Source organism: Callospermophilus lateralis, chromosome 5, assembly GCF_048772815.1.
Source record: "Callospermophilus lateralis isolate mCalLat2 chromosome 5, mCalLat2.hap1, whole genome shotgun sequence".
NCBI classification, from domain to species: Eukaryota; Metazoa; Chordata; class Mammalia; order Rodentia; family Sciuridae; genus Callospermophilus; species Callospermophilus lateralis.
This window is the reverse complement of record NC_135309.1, coordinates 30,281,147-30,297,898: the sequence shown is the minus strand read 5'-3', so window position 1 is coordinate 30,297,898 and position 16,752 is coordinate 30,281,147. Positions and strand designations below refer to the sequence as shown.

General features: G+C 46.5%; 1 protein-coding gene across 2 annotated transcripts in view; it reads left to right on the top strand.

Annotated features, from left to right (window-relative positions):
* Larp1 (La ribonucleoprotein 1, translational regulator) overlaps positions 1-16,752 on the top strand; it is an 85,341-nt gene that overhangs the window by 17,733 nt on the left and 50,856 nt on the right. The window contains exon 1 of one of the 2 annotated variants that reach the window (XM_076856403.2): positions 15,579-16,488. The exons of the other annotated variant lie outside the window; for it this stretch is intronic. Coding sequence (XP_076712518.1) covers positions 16,053-16,488 — 436 coding nt within the window. The 5' untranslated portion in view covers positions 15,579-16,052. Of the gene's footprint in view, positions 1-15,578; positions 16,489-16,752 lie in introns of those variants that run through there. 2 annotated transcript variants of the gene reach the window in all.

Here is a 16,752-nt window from a genome sequence, read left to right as displayed (position 1 = left end):
ACACGAGTCGTGGCCCTCAAGAGAGTGGTGGGGTGTTAGTTGAGCATACAAATCATGATTGTGACTGTCAAAGAGACACACAAACAAGGTGACAGGTAAGTACATCACCTTGATCTAGCGGCATTGCCAGGTTGCAGTAACACAGGCTTTGGGGTGAGACTGCTGTGGTTCTGCACACAGCTCCAATATTGGACAGGAGCTTGCACAAGCCACTTATCCTCTCTTTTCTCAACTGCAGAACGGGCTTATTAATAGAATCTATATCCAAGGATTATCATATGAGAAAATTCATGAAAAGCACAAGTGTCTTGCCCTACATGGAAATATTACTATTATTATCTTAAAAGTAACTTTTGGCCATGCTTTGGAATTGTGCACAAAATAAACCTCAAATATATGAATTCAACTTATGCCAGTTTTGTGGATATCAAGAGAAGCTGGGCTAGGCTGTTATCCCAGTGATTTGGGAGGCTGAGGCAGGAGGATCACAAGTTTGAAGCCAGCCTTGGCGACTTGGTGAAACCATATCTCAAAAAAAAAAAAAATTAAAAAAAAAAAAATAAGGGCTGGGGATGTATTCCAGTGGTACAGCATCCCTGGATTCCATCCCCATTTCTAGTAAACAGGTAGATGATAGATGAACAGATAGATAGATAAATAGATAGACAAGCAGACAGGCAGGCAGGCAGGCTGGGATAGAGTTTTATTGTTTTAACAAGTTGCAAAATATCATCTTAAAAAAGTTAGAGAATACAGATTAGCAAAACAAACAAAATCAGCTCTCAGAAGTAATCACAGTTAATATTTTGCTGTATGCTTTAATGAAAATGATTTACATGCATTAGAAAATGATATTTCACAAAAATAAGATCATACCAAACAGACAATTTTTTTAAAAAAATATTTCTTAGGTTGTAGATGAACACAATATCTCCATTTATTTATTTTTATATGATGCTGAAGATCGAACCCAGTGCCTCATACATGCAAGGCAAGTGCTCTATCACTGAGCTCCCGCTCTAGCCCCCAAGCAGATTTTATAACCAGCTGTTTTTCAGTGAAGAAAGAGGGGCCTACAGGCTAATGAATTTTTTGTTGCTTTTTAAAAGTTCTTTCATTTATTTACTTTTCATTATTGTGATAAAAGGCACCTAATGAGATTTACCATCTCAATGATTGTTAAGCATGTGTTGAGTAGCATTAAGTATATTCATTGTTCTGAAGCAGATTTCCAGAACTTTTTTATCTTGACAAAGGGAAACTCTGTAGCCATTCAAAAACAATTTCCCCTTTCTCCCTCTAGGCCCCAGTAACCATCATTCTAGCTTCCATCTCTATGAATTTAATTACTTAGATACCTCCTGTAAGTGGGACCCTACAGTATTTGTGGGTTTTTTGGTGACTGGCTTATTTCCCTTAGCCTAGTGTCCTCAAGATTCATCCATGCTATAGCATGAGTCAGAATTTCCAACATTTTTATGGCTGAATAATAGTCCATCGAAAGTATACATATCTCATTTACTTGGTCATCAATGAGCTTTGGGTTTCTGGCACTTACTATTGTGACTAGTGCCACTGTGGAACGTGGGTGCATAAGTATCTCTTCATTATGCTACTTTTGGTCCCTTTGCATAAATATGCAGAAGAAAAGGGATTGCTTAGATCATAATATTTTTACTTTTTTAAAATATATATCTATATTTTTAGTTGTTAATGGACCTTTATTTTATTTATTTATATGCCATGCTGAGAATCAAACCCAGTGCTTCATACATGCTAGGAAAGCATTCTACCACTGAGCCACAACCCCAGCCCCATATTTTTAGTTTTTGAGGAGCCTCCAGACTGCTTTCAATAGCACTGCCCCATTTGACATTCCCACCAAGAGTGCACATAATTGCAGCTTCTCCACACCCTTGCCAACACTTGATACTTTCTGTTTCGGGGTTTGTTTGTTTGTTTTAGCAGCCATCCTAATAGGTATAAGATGAGCAAATGTATTATTTTAATGCAATTCTAGGAGGAATGTTCAAAATACTCAAAACAACAACAACACAAACAAACCCTTTTGATAACCTGGAAGCAGGAAAATTTCTTTTTAATATAACAAACTGTTCTTATACCTCCAGAATTTCGTCTCATGAAACATATTCTGATATACAGCTAATCTCTCTCACCTCTGCCAGTTCTCAAAACCCTTTCCTGCAAGAAACCTCTAAAACTCACCATCTTTGATCTCCTCCTGCCTTTTAATCTCCTTTTCCTTCTCTGTTCCCCATTCCTGTCCCTTCTCATTATTTATTTATTTTATGTTATCGCGGTACTAGGGATTGAGCCCTCAATCCCCAGCCCTCAATGGACTATTATTTAGCCATAAAAATGTCAGGAGTGCTTAACCACTGAGCCACATCCACAGCCCTTTTCATCCTTTTTTTTTTTTTTTTTTTAACTTTGAGACAAGGTCTCTCTGAGTTACCCAGAAAGGCAACTGATCCTCCTGAGTCATTACAGGTGTGTGCCACCACGCCCAGCTCTTAAAACAAGGTGTCCTCTGTTGGTCCAGCTCCCCAGCTCTGCTTTGGCTCCCTTCCCTTTCCCCTTCCCTTCAGAGTGCAGCAATATCCCCTTCTTTCCTTCCCTACATCTCTGGGTTCCAGACACCCTGGGGACCCTGTGTTCAGCCTCAGAACCTCCTCCTGAAACTTGCAGGGCCCCCTCATTTTTGGTGAGCCCCTCTAAGACAAAGGGGGTGAATCAGAGGTAGCTGGCATTCAGGTCACACTCTCCCCCCTCACTCTGGGTGAGGTTCAGGATTGTCAAAACACAGAAACCCGCACAAGGAGACTGTCGGCTCTACTAGGCATTTCCTGAGCCCATTAAACCATGTTATCCATTATTTTTGGATGTTGATGCGGTAGGACTTGGCTGTATCAGTCTACCATTGTTATTATTTTTTAAAATTAATTTTTAGGTGCTTGTTGAGCTGGGAATTGAACCCAGGGCCTCATGCGTGCTAGGCAAGTGCTCCACCACGGAGCCACACCCCCATCCCACATTTGAACACTTAAAACAATGGAGTTAAATGTACGATAATATACTGTACAGAGTTTAAGTGTGTAGTTTAATGAGTTTTGTCAAATGTCCTATGACTCAACAATCAGCTTATCTAGAGAAATTGCAAGATCCCTAAAATTGGTGGAAGGAGCGTGGAGTTTGGAGTGAAGAGATACCCAGTCAGGGTTCTGCCATTGATCTGCTGGGTGACCTTGGGCAAGTCCTCTGCCCTCTGTAGGCTTCCGTTTCTGCTCTGTACAACGAGAAGGCTGACTCTAGGGGCTCCTTCAGCTGTAGGTTCACATGACAGGGCAGGTTTTGGAAAAAGGTCACTTAAGATCCTGAAATTATGCAGAACTGCTGTGTCCTGCTGACGTTGGCAGAGTGAAAACGCCTTACCTGGAGCCTTCCAGTCACCTTCCTGAAGAAGAGAGACTAGAGAAATCACCATCATCCTAATAAACAAAGATGGCGGAAACCAGCAAAACCAAGACCTGTCTCCCACAGTAATGTATCTAAGTCGCTGCCATCAAATCTCTTTTTTTTCCTTCCAGTACGTAAGTGAAAGATTCTAAAGGGATTAGCTTGAAAATTCACAGCAAGTACCCAAAACACACTGTTTGCCAACTAGGTTGAGTTTAGCCACTTTGCTGTTTGGAAGCTAATGTGCCTTAAAAGAAGTCAGGGCTTTTCCAACAAAATTCAGAGGAATCTCTCACATGCATGTGGCGGTGTTCACTTTGCAAAAGCTTCTCGCCCATTCCTCGTTGGAGTGGGCAGAAGTTGTTTTTAGAGGAGCATCCTAAGGCTCCAAAAGACGAAGTTGAAGGTCTTCACAGACAGTGGTGAGCTCCCCCCTGGGTTCTTTGGTTTGGGCCCCACTCTCTATTTTGCAAACCAACTAACTCAGAGAACAGCCTGAGTTCAAGAGGATCTAAAAACAACTCCACAGGTGGCAGCTAACAGGAATTGACCCTCCTTGCCCTCCCATTACGCCTTAACCCTTGTAATTCCTCCAACAGCTCAGGGAAGACTCAGTTTGACAGACAATGAAGCAGAGGCAGAGAGAGGTGTCATGGTTTGCTGGAGCTCCCACGGCAAGTAGGTTAGAGAGGTGGGATTCCACCCAGGCAGCCTGGCTGGAGGCCCGGGCCCTTCACCCCTATGCTACAGTGCCTCACATTACACCATGCTGCTGATGAAAGAACTTTCTAAACAAAGCCCTTCATTGGAGAGATGAGCAGCCTGATAGGCAAGCAAGGCCCCTATTTTGAGCGCTTCCAGAGGAGTTCACTTGGAGGGAGGTTTCAAGGCAGTTAGTTTTAAAGCAATGATTGAGCCCAGTGTCCTAGATGATCCCTCCTAACCCAGAGATGACAGGATTGGTGAAATCTCTTCAAGATTCCAGCCTGACAGCTCAGGGTGGCGACGGACAAGTCCCCCTGCCCTTGGGCTTCCAGATTGAACGTGCTTTCCCAGTCCACCAACCTGCCCACTCTCCTTTTCTTGTGGGCACTGGGATCACTGAGCTGGGTGAGCAGGTGACTGTGCGTTGATCATCCCGGAAAACTGACAGCATGGTCTCTAGCCCAGGGACCAGGAAGGAGGAATGGCAGGACATTTGCTGCCCGATTTAATCAGTGCAGTGTGTGTCGCACAGTGGAAATGCAACACACTCGGCTCACTTCCGGGCCTGAGGCCCAGATGTTAGGCATAGAGCCATAATCAGAGCTCCAAGGACTCTCTGCAGCACCCTGTTCAACTGCTTCATTTCACTCATGGGACTACAGAGGCCCAGAGAGGGGAAGCAACTTGTCAGAGGCCACACAGCATTCATTCAACAAATATTGAGTGCCTTCTGTGCTGAGCTCGGCACTGGAGGTACCAAAGGTGAGAAGAAGATGGAGCCACAGGATGGATGTGACAGGAGGCAGTGGGCCAAAAGCGTCGTTCACATAGGAACTCAGATTTTGATCTGGAAGTTCTCTCTGAGAAGGGGCCAGTCAAGCTGAGGCTGTATGAGGCAGCCAGTCACAGTGGAAATGTGATGCCCTAGGACTCCTGGGGATGAGATTGGGGGAGTCAAGAGGGATTGTGTGTGTGTGTGTGTGTGTGTGCATGCACGTGCGTGCACAGGGTCTTGTGGGCACAGGTGAGAGGCCTGGAGCTTGTCCTTGTAATAGGAAACTCTTGGAGGGCTTCTTTTCAACAGAGTGGCAGACGCGCTCTAACCTTTCCTCTGTTTCCCAGATGTGGGGTTCCCTGGGTACCCGGGTACCGTGGAAGTTTGCAGAAAACACACCAGACAATGCTACCCTCACAGACAAGCCTGGTTTTTCCTTGTCTTTATCTGGTGATCTGTGTGCACTGTCCCCACATTAGGAAAGTAGGCCACTCGGGTTCATTGGAAGTTCCTCCTTCCCACCACGTGTCTCCAATAGACCTTGAGATCCAAGTGTGTGGGCAGTGAGCAACGTCTCTGGTCCCGTGGCTGTTGCTGGGACTGGCACTCAGACAGCCCTGCCACTTGCCACAGGCTTTCCCCTGCCTCATCCTGTGGTCAGCCTTCACCTCCATGCATAGTTAAGGCCCTGAGAGGTCCTGCAGAAAAACCCTTGTTTAATATCGTTCAACCCAACATTTCCTCAAATGGATTGATGCCATAGAGGTAAGGAAACATTAGAAACTGCTATCAAGACTGCTAGGACCGCCCGTGGCGCACACCTGTAATCCCAGCTCAGGAGGCTGGGGCATGAGGACCATGAGTTCAAAGGCAGCCTCAGCAACTTAGTGAGGCCCTAAGCAACTTAGCAAGACCTTGTCTCAAAATAAAATATAAAATGAGCTGGGGATGTGGCTCAATGGTTAAGCACCCCTGGGTTCAATCCTTGGTACCAAGAAGAAGAAGAAGAAAAAAAAGACTGCTAGGATAGGAAGAAATTTCCAGAACACTTAGGCTTTTTAAAAAAATGGGTAAACTGAAGTCTGGTCAGGGAAGGGGGAAAGGTCTTTTCTAGGTCTCATAGGAAGTAGCATCAGAGCTGGACCTGGAAAGCAGAACTCCTCCTACACTCCACTGTCTGGTAGTGAGTGGGAGGCCTTGTGACAATCCTGAGCCAGTGTTTCTCAAAGGGTGTTCCATGGAACACAGACGATTTGTTCTACATCTCATGAGTTTGGAAAATGTTGCAATCTCTTCCTCCTTAGAGGAGGCCCTGAGACATCCTACACCAAAATACTGATTTAACATTGTTTAATCCATTATTTCCCCAATGGTTTGAGGATAGCATACATCTTTTTTTGTTGTTGTTGTTATTTATTTGTTCTGGGGGTTGAACCTAGGTTCACCTAACCACTGAGCAACATCCCCAACCCTTTTTATTTTTTATTTTAAAACAGGGTTTTACTAAGTTGCTGAGGCTGGCCTTGAACTTGTGATCCTCCTGTCTCAGCCTCCCGAGTTGCTGGCCCTGAGGTGTGCACGACTACCCCTGGCTAGAATACATCTTGATGCGTATTGAGTCATATTCTGGGGAGTTCTCCCTGGGGAGGCCACCCTCCATGAAAACTCTCCTCTCCACAGGCCCTGACTCATAGCAATGGCATAGTAAATGTTAGCCATTATCATCATCACCATCACTGAGGGCAGGGACCACATTTTATATTTTGGTTCATGTGACTGAACCTCCTCCAGGTGCTGTGTCCTCAGGGATGGAGACACAGATCAATTGCTCTGTTAGTCAGCCAACACTGACAATGTGTGTTAACTCTGGACCTCGTGGATCACGGGCCTCCCCTGAGATAAAGGGCAGCTTACTTCTTTCCTCTTCTCTACCAAAGCAAAGGCCTGGGGAATCCTTGTCAGGAAAGCTCACAAACATCCCTGAAGGTCATCAAAGGCCAACTTGACCTGCCCTATTCCCTTCCTTCCTTTTTAGACTGAACAAATCCTCCTTCCCAGACTCAAGTACCAACTCAACTCCAGCCACCTTCAGGAAGCCTTCTCTAGCTACGTCTGCCCTGTCCCTCTCACCTCTCCTGGTAACTGGCCCCTCTTTAGTCTCCTGAACTTGTCTATGCCATGTGTTTAGTGACTGGGATGACATCAGTCTGTGCAGAGATCTAAATGGGGGTAGTCAGGCAGGGGGAGTGACACAGACAAGGGGTGGCCCTGAGGTTCACTAGTGTGGCTGGGCCCATCCAATCCTGTTTAAATTCCATTTAAAGAATACTGTATGGGGACTGGGTGTGTGGGTCAGGATGAGCATGTGCCTAACGTGTACGAGGCCCTGGGTCTAACACGAGGAGAGAAACAAAAAGTGCCCCTGGGCCAAAAAAAACCACGCCTGTGGGGAGGGACATTAGATGTAGAAAACCTTCAGAAGTCCTAGACTTCTAGCAATCAGTTGCAGACTCCAGATAAAACAAATCATCTTTCTGGGCCTCACTATCCTCACCTATAAAACAGGGTAACACCTGTTCCACCATCTTTGTGGGATTTGGAGAACGTTTCTCCCGACAGTGCCGACAACCACTGCCCCCCTTAAGACAACAGCGAAGATTTGATCAGTGTTTACTATATGTCAGGCCCTGTTCCAAGCACTTTGGATTCTTTAACTCACTTAGCCCTTTCAATAACCCTCAGGGGTAGGTAGTGTTATCAGTCCTACTTTACAATTGAGGAAACTGAGGCAGAGAGAGGCAAAGGAATTTGTCCAAGGTTACAAAGCTGGTGGGTGACGGAGCAGGGACTGTTAAACACCTTCACGAATACTGGTTCATTTAATATTCTAAAGGCATAATGAATTTTATCAAGCAAATGTTTCTCTTTTCACCATTTTACATATGGAGACATTGAAGCTCAGAAAAGCAAAGTGATTTGTCTGAGGACACAGAACTAGGAACTAGGCAATAATAAAAGCTGGCCAAAGCCCAGTTCTTCTGATCGCAAACTCTTGGTCCACCTTTTCTGTGCCTCGTGTCAAGGCCGGGCAGGTGGTCTACGAGGAGAACAGTGTGCTGGGTAAGGAGTCAGATTCCCTGGGCAAGGACCATGCCTGGTCCTTATCCTTTCCACTCCAGTCCTTAGGGCAGGACCCTTCTGTCCTGGAGCTCAGTGCTGCTGTTTGACTGAGTGACAGTTCTATTGGCCAATCCCACGCTTGACTGGTTATGGTCTTGTGGAGGGGGTGCCTTCCCGCCTTCGTTTTGATTGCAGATTTCCATTTGTCTCCATGCACTTGGATATTTCCTGACCCTGGAATGTTTAAAAATGGTTACCTGAGTTGTTTGTTTGTTTGTTTGTTTGTTTTTGTTTTGTTTTTTCTTTGTATACTCTGTTTCTTGAATGGCTTAGGGGTCTGGAATGGGGGAGGAGAGATGGGGTTCAGATCTTGATTCTGCCACCCTGGCATCCTGGAACAAGACAATATCTGTGAGTCTCAGTTCTTCACTGCCAACTAGGGGCAATCATGCCTATCCTGCCTTCATGAAGCCTTTTATAAAATATACAGTGTGATACAAACAGAAGGTGGGTCACTGTAATATAACGCATACCATAAGTACTCAATAGATGATATTTAATTGACCGTATGGAAAGAATTTGCAATGATGTGGAGTCAGCAATCATAAAACAAAGTTAATGAAGGAAAAAAGCAAGACATAAAATTGCTCTATGTGCAGTATTACATAACTGCTCTATGTGCAACTATGTAAAAGTACAGATAGAAAAAAGAGTAGAAGAAAATAAACCAACATGTGGCCAGTGATTGACCCTAGGTTGGAGACCTATATGTGGGTTGTTCCACTAGACTTAACTTTTGTTCCTGTTTACTAAAGTTAGCACATTTTATTTTGACATTATATTTTATCATATATGTCATGCAAATACATCATAAAATATAAAATATCATAGTTATGTACTTATCATATACAATTAAAAATGTAAATCAAAATATGTATGACTTACCTGTCAAATATAAAGTAGATAAATTATGATGTATAACTTATATATCAAAATATTTATAATTTATCTACATATTGATATCAATCAAAATATGTATAATTTAGCACTTGGCACTTAACAGTGTTGCTCTCATTACCAAAACTAATGTGATCAGGAGTGATTTAAAAATTCATTCATTCATTCTTTTGTTCAGAAAATAGGCCCAAAGTTTCTGTTCTATATAAGGCACCAGTGACAAGTACCACAAGGGACACTATGAAGAATGAGGTATGATTCCTGCATCAAGACAGAGGATAGAGCATGCACAGAGCTAACCATAGTTCAATGCAGAATGTGAAAAATACTTTATATGCTTCAGAGAAATTTTTGCCAAGAGTTAAGAACAGGGAAAAATCTGTTCTAGGTATGGAGATGAAATAAGATTTTGTGAAGAAGTTGAAAGGTAAGTGGAATTCTGGGCCAGTAGAAATGGAAAGGTATTACTGGTAGTAATAACAATAATGAAAGGTAATTAATATTTCCTTAGCACATACCAGGCACCAGGCATTGTGCTATTAAATTGCATATATTATCTCAGTGCTCTCCGAAGAGCTGAGGTAAACAGCATTCTCATCTCTAATTTATACATTGGGGAAACTGAGGCTTAGAGAGGTTTAAATCTGTGCCAGGGTTGCAAGGTCTTCAAGATGGCAGACATATTCAAGATCTCATTCTCAACAGCTTTGTTATTTGAACCGAGGCAGGAAAACAATTTGCCATAACGAATAAGACAGGAAGCTTCCTAAAAGCTGGGAACATGTGTGTCTTGCACATCTCTCTCTGTTCAGAGCCTGGGCAGTAAACAGCAAGTTGTAGATGCTCAGTGAATTTGTCAACTGAGCCGGGCATGGTGACGCATACCTGTAATCCCAGTGATTTGGGCAGCTGAGGTAGGAGGATTGCAAGTTCAAAGCCAGTGTCAGCAATTTTGTGAGACCCTGTCTCAAGATTAAAAAAAAAAAAAAATTAAAAAGGGCTGGGCATGTGGCTCAGTGGTAAATTGCCTATAGTTTTCAATCCCTGGTACCAAAAAAAAAAAAAAAAAAATGTCAGTTAAAAAAATGAAAGAAACAGTGAGTGGTTCACTATTGCTGGAGTATAAGGTATGTGGTTAGAAGGCAGTGGGACAGGTTAGGATCAGGCTATACTGGGCGTGAATTTTGGAGATTTTGAGCAGAAGCAGAGCCTGTCAAAGTTCCTCATTGCAAACCTTCCTCCTCCTCCTCTACCACCCCTTACTTCCTCTGAGCCTATTCCATCTGTAAAATGGGGATGGAGAGGCTAATTGGATGGAAAAGGATTATCAATTCTTGCTGTTTACATCTACTTCACAGGAGGAGACCTTGGCCGGGCCTCTTCCTGAGAACTGAAATCATTTCATGGCATGTGCCAGAAGATCCAAGAATCTTCAGGGTCTGCCAAAGCCCCTCCCTTTTCAACTCCCCCTCTCTCCTGAGTTGTTGGTGTAAAGAAACCTCAGAGTCTGTAATCTCAGCAACTCAGGAAGCAGAGACAGGAGGATCACAAGTTCAAAGCCAGCCTCAGCAACTTGGTCAAACCCTGTCTCAAAAAACATAGACTGGGGGATTTAGCTCAGAGGTAGAGCACCCTCGGTTCAATCCCCAGTACCGCCTCCACCCCCCCCCCAAAAAAAAAAGGTAGACTCAAGAGGCTCTGATATCAGGAGTGAGCAGTACAGTGCCAGTTCTTCTATAAATACAGGTCCTGTGAAAAACCAAACTCAAACTCAAAGGGGAACAGAACTACAGATCCAAGTATTGGGGTTTGAACTCGTGCACTCAACTACTGAGCCACACCCCCGGCCCTATTTTGTATTTTATTTAGAGACAGGGTCTTACTGAATTGCTCAGCGCCTGGTCGTTGCTGAAAGAACCATACTCCCTTCTTTATCTACCTACCCTCCCCCCCCCCCCCCCCCCCCCCCCGCAAGACAGTTTCATGAAAACTTTGTAATTTCCTTTATGCTTCTAAGCTAGACAGGCAGGTATTCCATTTTTTAAAAATGTATGTTTTAGTTGTAGATGGACACAATATCACAATATCCTTATTTTTATCTTTATATGGTGCTGGGGATCGAACCCAGTGCCTCATGCATGCCAGACAAGTGCTCTACCACTGAGCTATAACCCCAGCCCCATCCATTTTGTAGCAACCCAGAAAAGCTCAGGAGGCTGCCCAGACTCATTCTACAAAGCCAGGAGAGGGGCCTCAGGTTATAAAACAATTCTCCCACCTCTCTAGTCTCTCCCCTGTCTCTCTTTAAGGAAATCAGCACCAGAAAAAAAAAATACATATTTAATTATAAAGAGGTTTTGGATCCACTTTATAATTTTTAATTAATTAATTAATTAATTAATTTTGCAGTACTGGGGATTGAACCCAGGAGTGCTTTGCCACTGAGCTACATTCCCAGTCTTTTTTTATTTTGTGAGAGGTTCTTGCTAAGTTGCTGAAGCTGGCCTCAAACCTGGGGTCTTCCTGCCTTAGTTTCTCAAGTTGCTGGAATTGCAGATGGGTTCCACTGTGCCAACCTATAATCACTATTTTTTAAGTTGGATTTGTGTCCCTGTGTGTGCGCCTGTGTACTGAATTTGAGAACATGATCTATTTAAGCCTTGGGCACAAGTTAGCTTGATTCTTGTCACAAAAAGCATACTTTGTCGAACCTTCTCAAACCTTCTTGTTTGGCCTGAGGTCATGGATTGTTTAATTCTTTGGTCCCCTAATTAGAGTTTATCTTTTAGAGACACAAGATTCAACATTTTTAGGATCTTTCAAGGCCTCAGTATTGATGGATATGACAATGAGGGAGGAGAGGCAGGCTGAACAAAGTGGTACATAAGAACAAGGTCTGGGAACTTAGACTGCTCTGAAGAACCCCACACTGACACTACGCTGCTGCCTATGACCTTGAACATCCATCTTATTTTGTCACATTTTTATTAGTGCATTAAAATCATAAATAATGGGATTCATGATGCCAAATTCATACATGCACATAACATAATCTAATCAAGCTCATTTCCTAGTACTTTCCCTTTCTCTCCCTTCCTCCCCCTCTTCTACTTGCTCTACTCTTCTGATCTTCCATTATTGTTATTTTAATTAGCGCATCTCATTATGGTGTATTTGTACATAGACCATAATTTGGTAGATTTCACTCTCCAGTATTTCCCCATGTTATCCCCTCCTCCCTTTCTCTCAATCCCCTTCCTCTACCACCTTATAAAGGAAGTGTTCTTCCTTTATAATTGAAGACAATAACAGCTTCAGGGCTTAGTCTACTGTCTGGTACCTAGTAGAAACTCAGCTGACGTTTAGGGAAAGAATACCTATCTTATTGGGTTATTATAAGAATTAAATGAGTTAATGAATGTTAAGAATGGGTTCATAGAACTCAGAAAATAATATTTAATAAAAATAGCTATTTTTCACTATTTTGTCATGACTGTCATTTACAAAACAAACAACAATAAAAATACACATAAAATGCCACATTGGGTCAGGAATCCAAAACCTGAATTAAATCCCAATTCCATCTTTTTTTTTTTTTTTGGTACCAGGGATTAAACTCAGAGGAGCTTAACCACTGAGCCCTTTTTTTCATACTTTATTTAGAGACAGGGTCTCACTGAGTTGCTTAGGGCCTTGCCAAGTTGCAAGGCTGAATTTGAACTTTTGATCCTCCTACCTCAGCCTCACAAGGGGCTGGGATTATAGATAATGCGCCACCACACCTGGCCCCAATTCTGTCATTTTAAACTTGTACTTTCCTAGCAGTGGTGACAAATTTGAATTTTTCTCTCCTTTTATTTATTTATTTTTTTATGGTGCTTGACCCCAGGGCCTGAGCATGCTAGGCAAGTGCTCTATCACTGAGCTATGTGCCCAACCCTCTTTTTTCTCTTTCCACATTTTTTAAAATTGTTGCATTATAGTTGTACAACCCTCTGTTATTTTAATGTAGGAAAAGCTACTGAATTTAGGATTAACAGATTAAGAGGTGAGGACTGGTTCTTCCTGGAGTGGGTGCATGACCTTGGATAAGTAACTTTATTTCTCTGAGTCTCAGTTTCCTCATCTACAAAACAAGGAGATTGAGTAATCACTGAGATTATTATTTTTTTCCCCTAGCTTTAACACTCTCTAATTCCAAGATGTAGCCTAATGAGGATCTCTCTCTTTTTTTTTCTCTGGCCCCAGTGTGCCCCTCCCTGGTGCTGGGAAGGTCTAGGGTGTGTGGATCCTAGTTCCCCTCCCGGTTCTACAAAGCAGGGCCTGGCCAGGATCCTTTGGCTGTGACTCTCCTGGGTAACATGAACCACTTACTTGTCCACAAAGAACCCTTGTACTGCTACAATTCCCAAAACAAAAAAATGGCCAACAATGACAAATACGTGCCGTGAACAACAGAGAGGGTCTAGTGTGAATAATATCACCGGGAAATATTTATAAATAAATATAGTGCTTCCAGTGGCAATGTACAATAGTTTGCCTCATGATTAGGGGTATATATAATGCCATTATGTAAAATCCTGCTTAAATTCATTGGCATACCTTTATTTGTTGCCTTCCTCAATACCACTTTTTAAAACTTCTTTTTGGTGCTGTGGATTGAACCCAGGACCTCTTGCATGCTGGGCAAGAATTCTACCACTGAGCAATACAGCCAGCACTTTTAATTAAATTTATTTACTTACAGTCCTTGGGATTGAACCCAGGGCTTAAATTTTGAGGCAGGATCTGGGCTAAATTGTCCAGACTGGCCTCCAATTTGGGATTCTCTTGCCTCAGCTTCTCTAGTCTTTAGGATTATAGGCATGTGCCCGGGGCCCTTGATACATCTTTAGAAGCACTGGTCTAAGTGTATATCATTAACACAGCACTTTGTCTAACATTGTCTCACTTGATCCTTCACCAAAGTCCAGAGAGTTAAGAGTTAAGGCATTATTCACCCCCATTTTTCCTTCTGGAGCCGGGGCTCAGGGAGCGTGGAGAGTTGGAGGAGACTCAGAAGTTGGAATAAGTTTCAGATTGCCAGGCCTTTCTCACCAGTACTTAAAACTCCTGATTCAGAGCCCAGCCTTGCTGGCTGGGGCAGTTTCAAGAGCCTTTTCACTAAGCCTTCCCCTACATCCAGCAGGTGGTGTGTCTAATCCTTGTTTTGGAGATGGCCAACATTCCAGGCTTAAGTCTGGGGCAGGTGGATCACAGCCTGTCAGAAGCCAAATCTGCCCTGGGGCCCACCTGATGTGTATAAACGCTAAGGGGTCTTGTTAGACTCGAGATTTCTGGGTCCAATCCCAGGCCACACCTAATTTCTAAGGATACTTTGGGATCTGAATTCAAGGATATCACCCTAAGTAAAGTGGCCAGTCTAGTCTCACTTATCACAGCAGTAATTACTGTCCTCATACTGAACAAGCATTTGTTTGTCACTTAATGTTTATTTTCTCTTTCCCCACTTTAGAATGTAAATTCCAAGAGGATATGGGCTTGTTAGCCTTGTTTATTGACAAACCCGTTTCCTAGAACTCTGCAGGCCCCCACAGTAGGAGGACAGTAAATATTTATTGTATTGAATGCACACTGAAATCTGAAACCGCTGTCACACGTCGCGCCTTCATTTTACAGTGGGGAAGTTGAGGCCCACGGAGATGGAAGTGACAGTAGAGTTGCGGAGTTGGTAGGGGTCAAGGCCAAGATAAAATTCAGATCTCTGGAGCATTATTTCAACTCTACTCAAAGCAATTCTTTAGAAAACACAAAAACGTTTTGAAAGAAAAGACTTTTTCTGCCTATAAATACTCGGTTCCGGGGGCCTGACCAGGTGGGGGGCATTGGTAACTCATGCCTACTTCATAGACACCCGCTGCCCTGAAAGGTTAAGGGCTGGTCTTCCAGGCCCGGAGTCGAACCCCTCTCGGGACACAGCCGTGGCCCGTCCAGGCTGGGAGGAGCAGAGCAGAGCCAAGCCAGCGGAGGTGAGGGCGGCTCGCCCAAGGTCACCCGGGCGGGGCCTGGAGGGGACCAGGTCTGCAGGGCACCGGACAGGAGACAGCGTTGGCGTTTATTCAGGTCTTGGTGGTGTCCCTTCTTCTGCATGTTCGAAGTCAGGACTGATATCAAAGGGTCCTTACCGCGGATCCAGCATTCAAACTAAAGAGCACGAGCAGGCCGGGCCAGCCGCGTGGCGCGTCCCCATGTGCTCCACCTGCAGCAGCTCTCCAGCGCTGGCCCTTTAAGACACCTCCTCCTCTTCACCCCCCCTTCTCTCCTGTCCCTCTCGCCACCCCGCCCCCTCCCGAATTGCATCAGGCACGTGCTCGCCCCCGTCAGGTCTGGGCACCCCCACCCCCAGCCCGGGCGGTGCTCCGAGGAATCGGAGGCGAGGGGCGGGGAGAGGGGGCGGGGCCACGGGGCCGTGCGCGCGCGCTCCCGCCGCCCGTCGCCAAGGGCCGGCCCGGCGGGCGCGCCCCCGCTGCGCCGTCCCCTCCCCTCGCTCTCCGCGTCGCGAGGCGCGCGCCCGCCCGCCGCCTGCCGCGGATCGCGTGGTCTGCTCCGCTCACCGCGCCTCTCCCCCGTCCGTCCATATTGCTGCAGCCCCCGAGCCGGGAAGCCCGGGCCGCCCCGGGGGCGGGGGGGAGGGAGGGACGGAACTAGAGGCCTGCCAGGCTCGGGGTGGAGGCGCCCTGCGAGGAACGGGCGGGGGGGGACGCGCGCCGAGGAGGCCTGGACCGCAGAGTGGGGGGCCTTCCTCTCCCCCCCCCCGCCCCGCCACTGGGCCTCGGATCTACGGCGGCTGCATCCGACCGGGAAGGGAGCCGCGCCTAGCGTGAATCCCGATTCTCCTCCGTGGGGACTGGTGCCCGGCGCCCGGGAGGAAGGCGTCGCGGGCGCTTTGCGAGCCAAGTTCGAGGCGGGGGAGGCAACCTCGGGCGCGCCCGGCTTCTCCGGGGGGGCGGGCGCGCAGATGGCCACTCAGGTGGAGCCGCTGCTGCCGGGGGGCGCCCCGCTCTTGCAGGCCGAAGAGCACGGGGGGCTGGTGAGGAAGAAGCCGCCGCCGGCGCCCGAAGGCAAGGGCGAGCCCGGGGCAAACGACGTCGGAGGGGGGGAGCCGGACGGCGGCGCCCGGAGACCTCGGCCGCCCTGCGCCAAGCCACACAAGGAGGCCGCCGGGCCGCCGGAGCGCGAGAGCCCGCGGCCAACGCAGCTGCCCGGCGCCGAGGGCCCGGCCGTCAGCGACGGAGAGGAGGGCGGCGGCGAGCCGGGCGCTGGCGGAGGAGCTGTCGGAGCCGCGGGCGCCGGGCGCCGAGACTTCGTGGAAGCCCCCCCGCCCAAGGTGAACCCGTGGACTAAGAACGCGCTGCCGCCGGTCCTGGCCACAGTGAACGGACAGTCCCCTCCAGGTGGGTCTCCCAGTTGGCGTCCCGGGGCCTCTTCCGGGGACTAGGCGTCCCCTCCCCCAGCGGCCTCCGGGACCCGGGGGGTCGGCCACTGATCGCGGTGACTCTGGTGTTTTTAAAATTGTCTCCTGGCTCGTTGGGGTCGCCGTGCCTTCCCCCAGCGCACTCTGGGGACCCTGCCCCTGCCGGAGGGCCAGGCCTCCGGGAAGCCGCTGCCACCGCCTGGGCCGCAGCGGTTAGTGGGCAACGGCGTGGTTCGGGCCTACC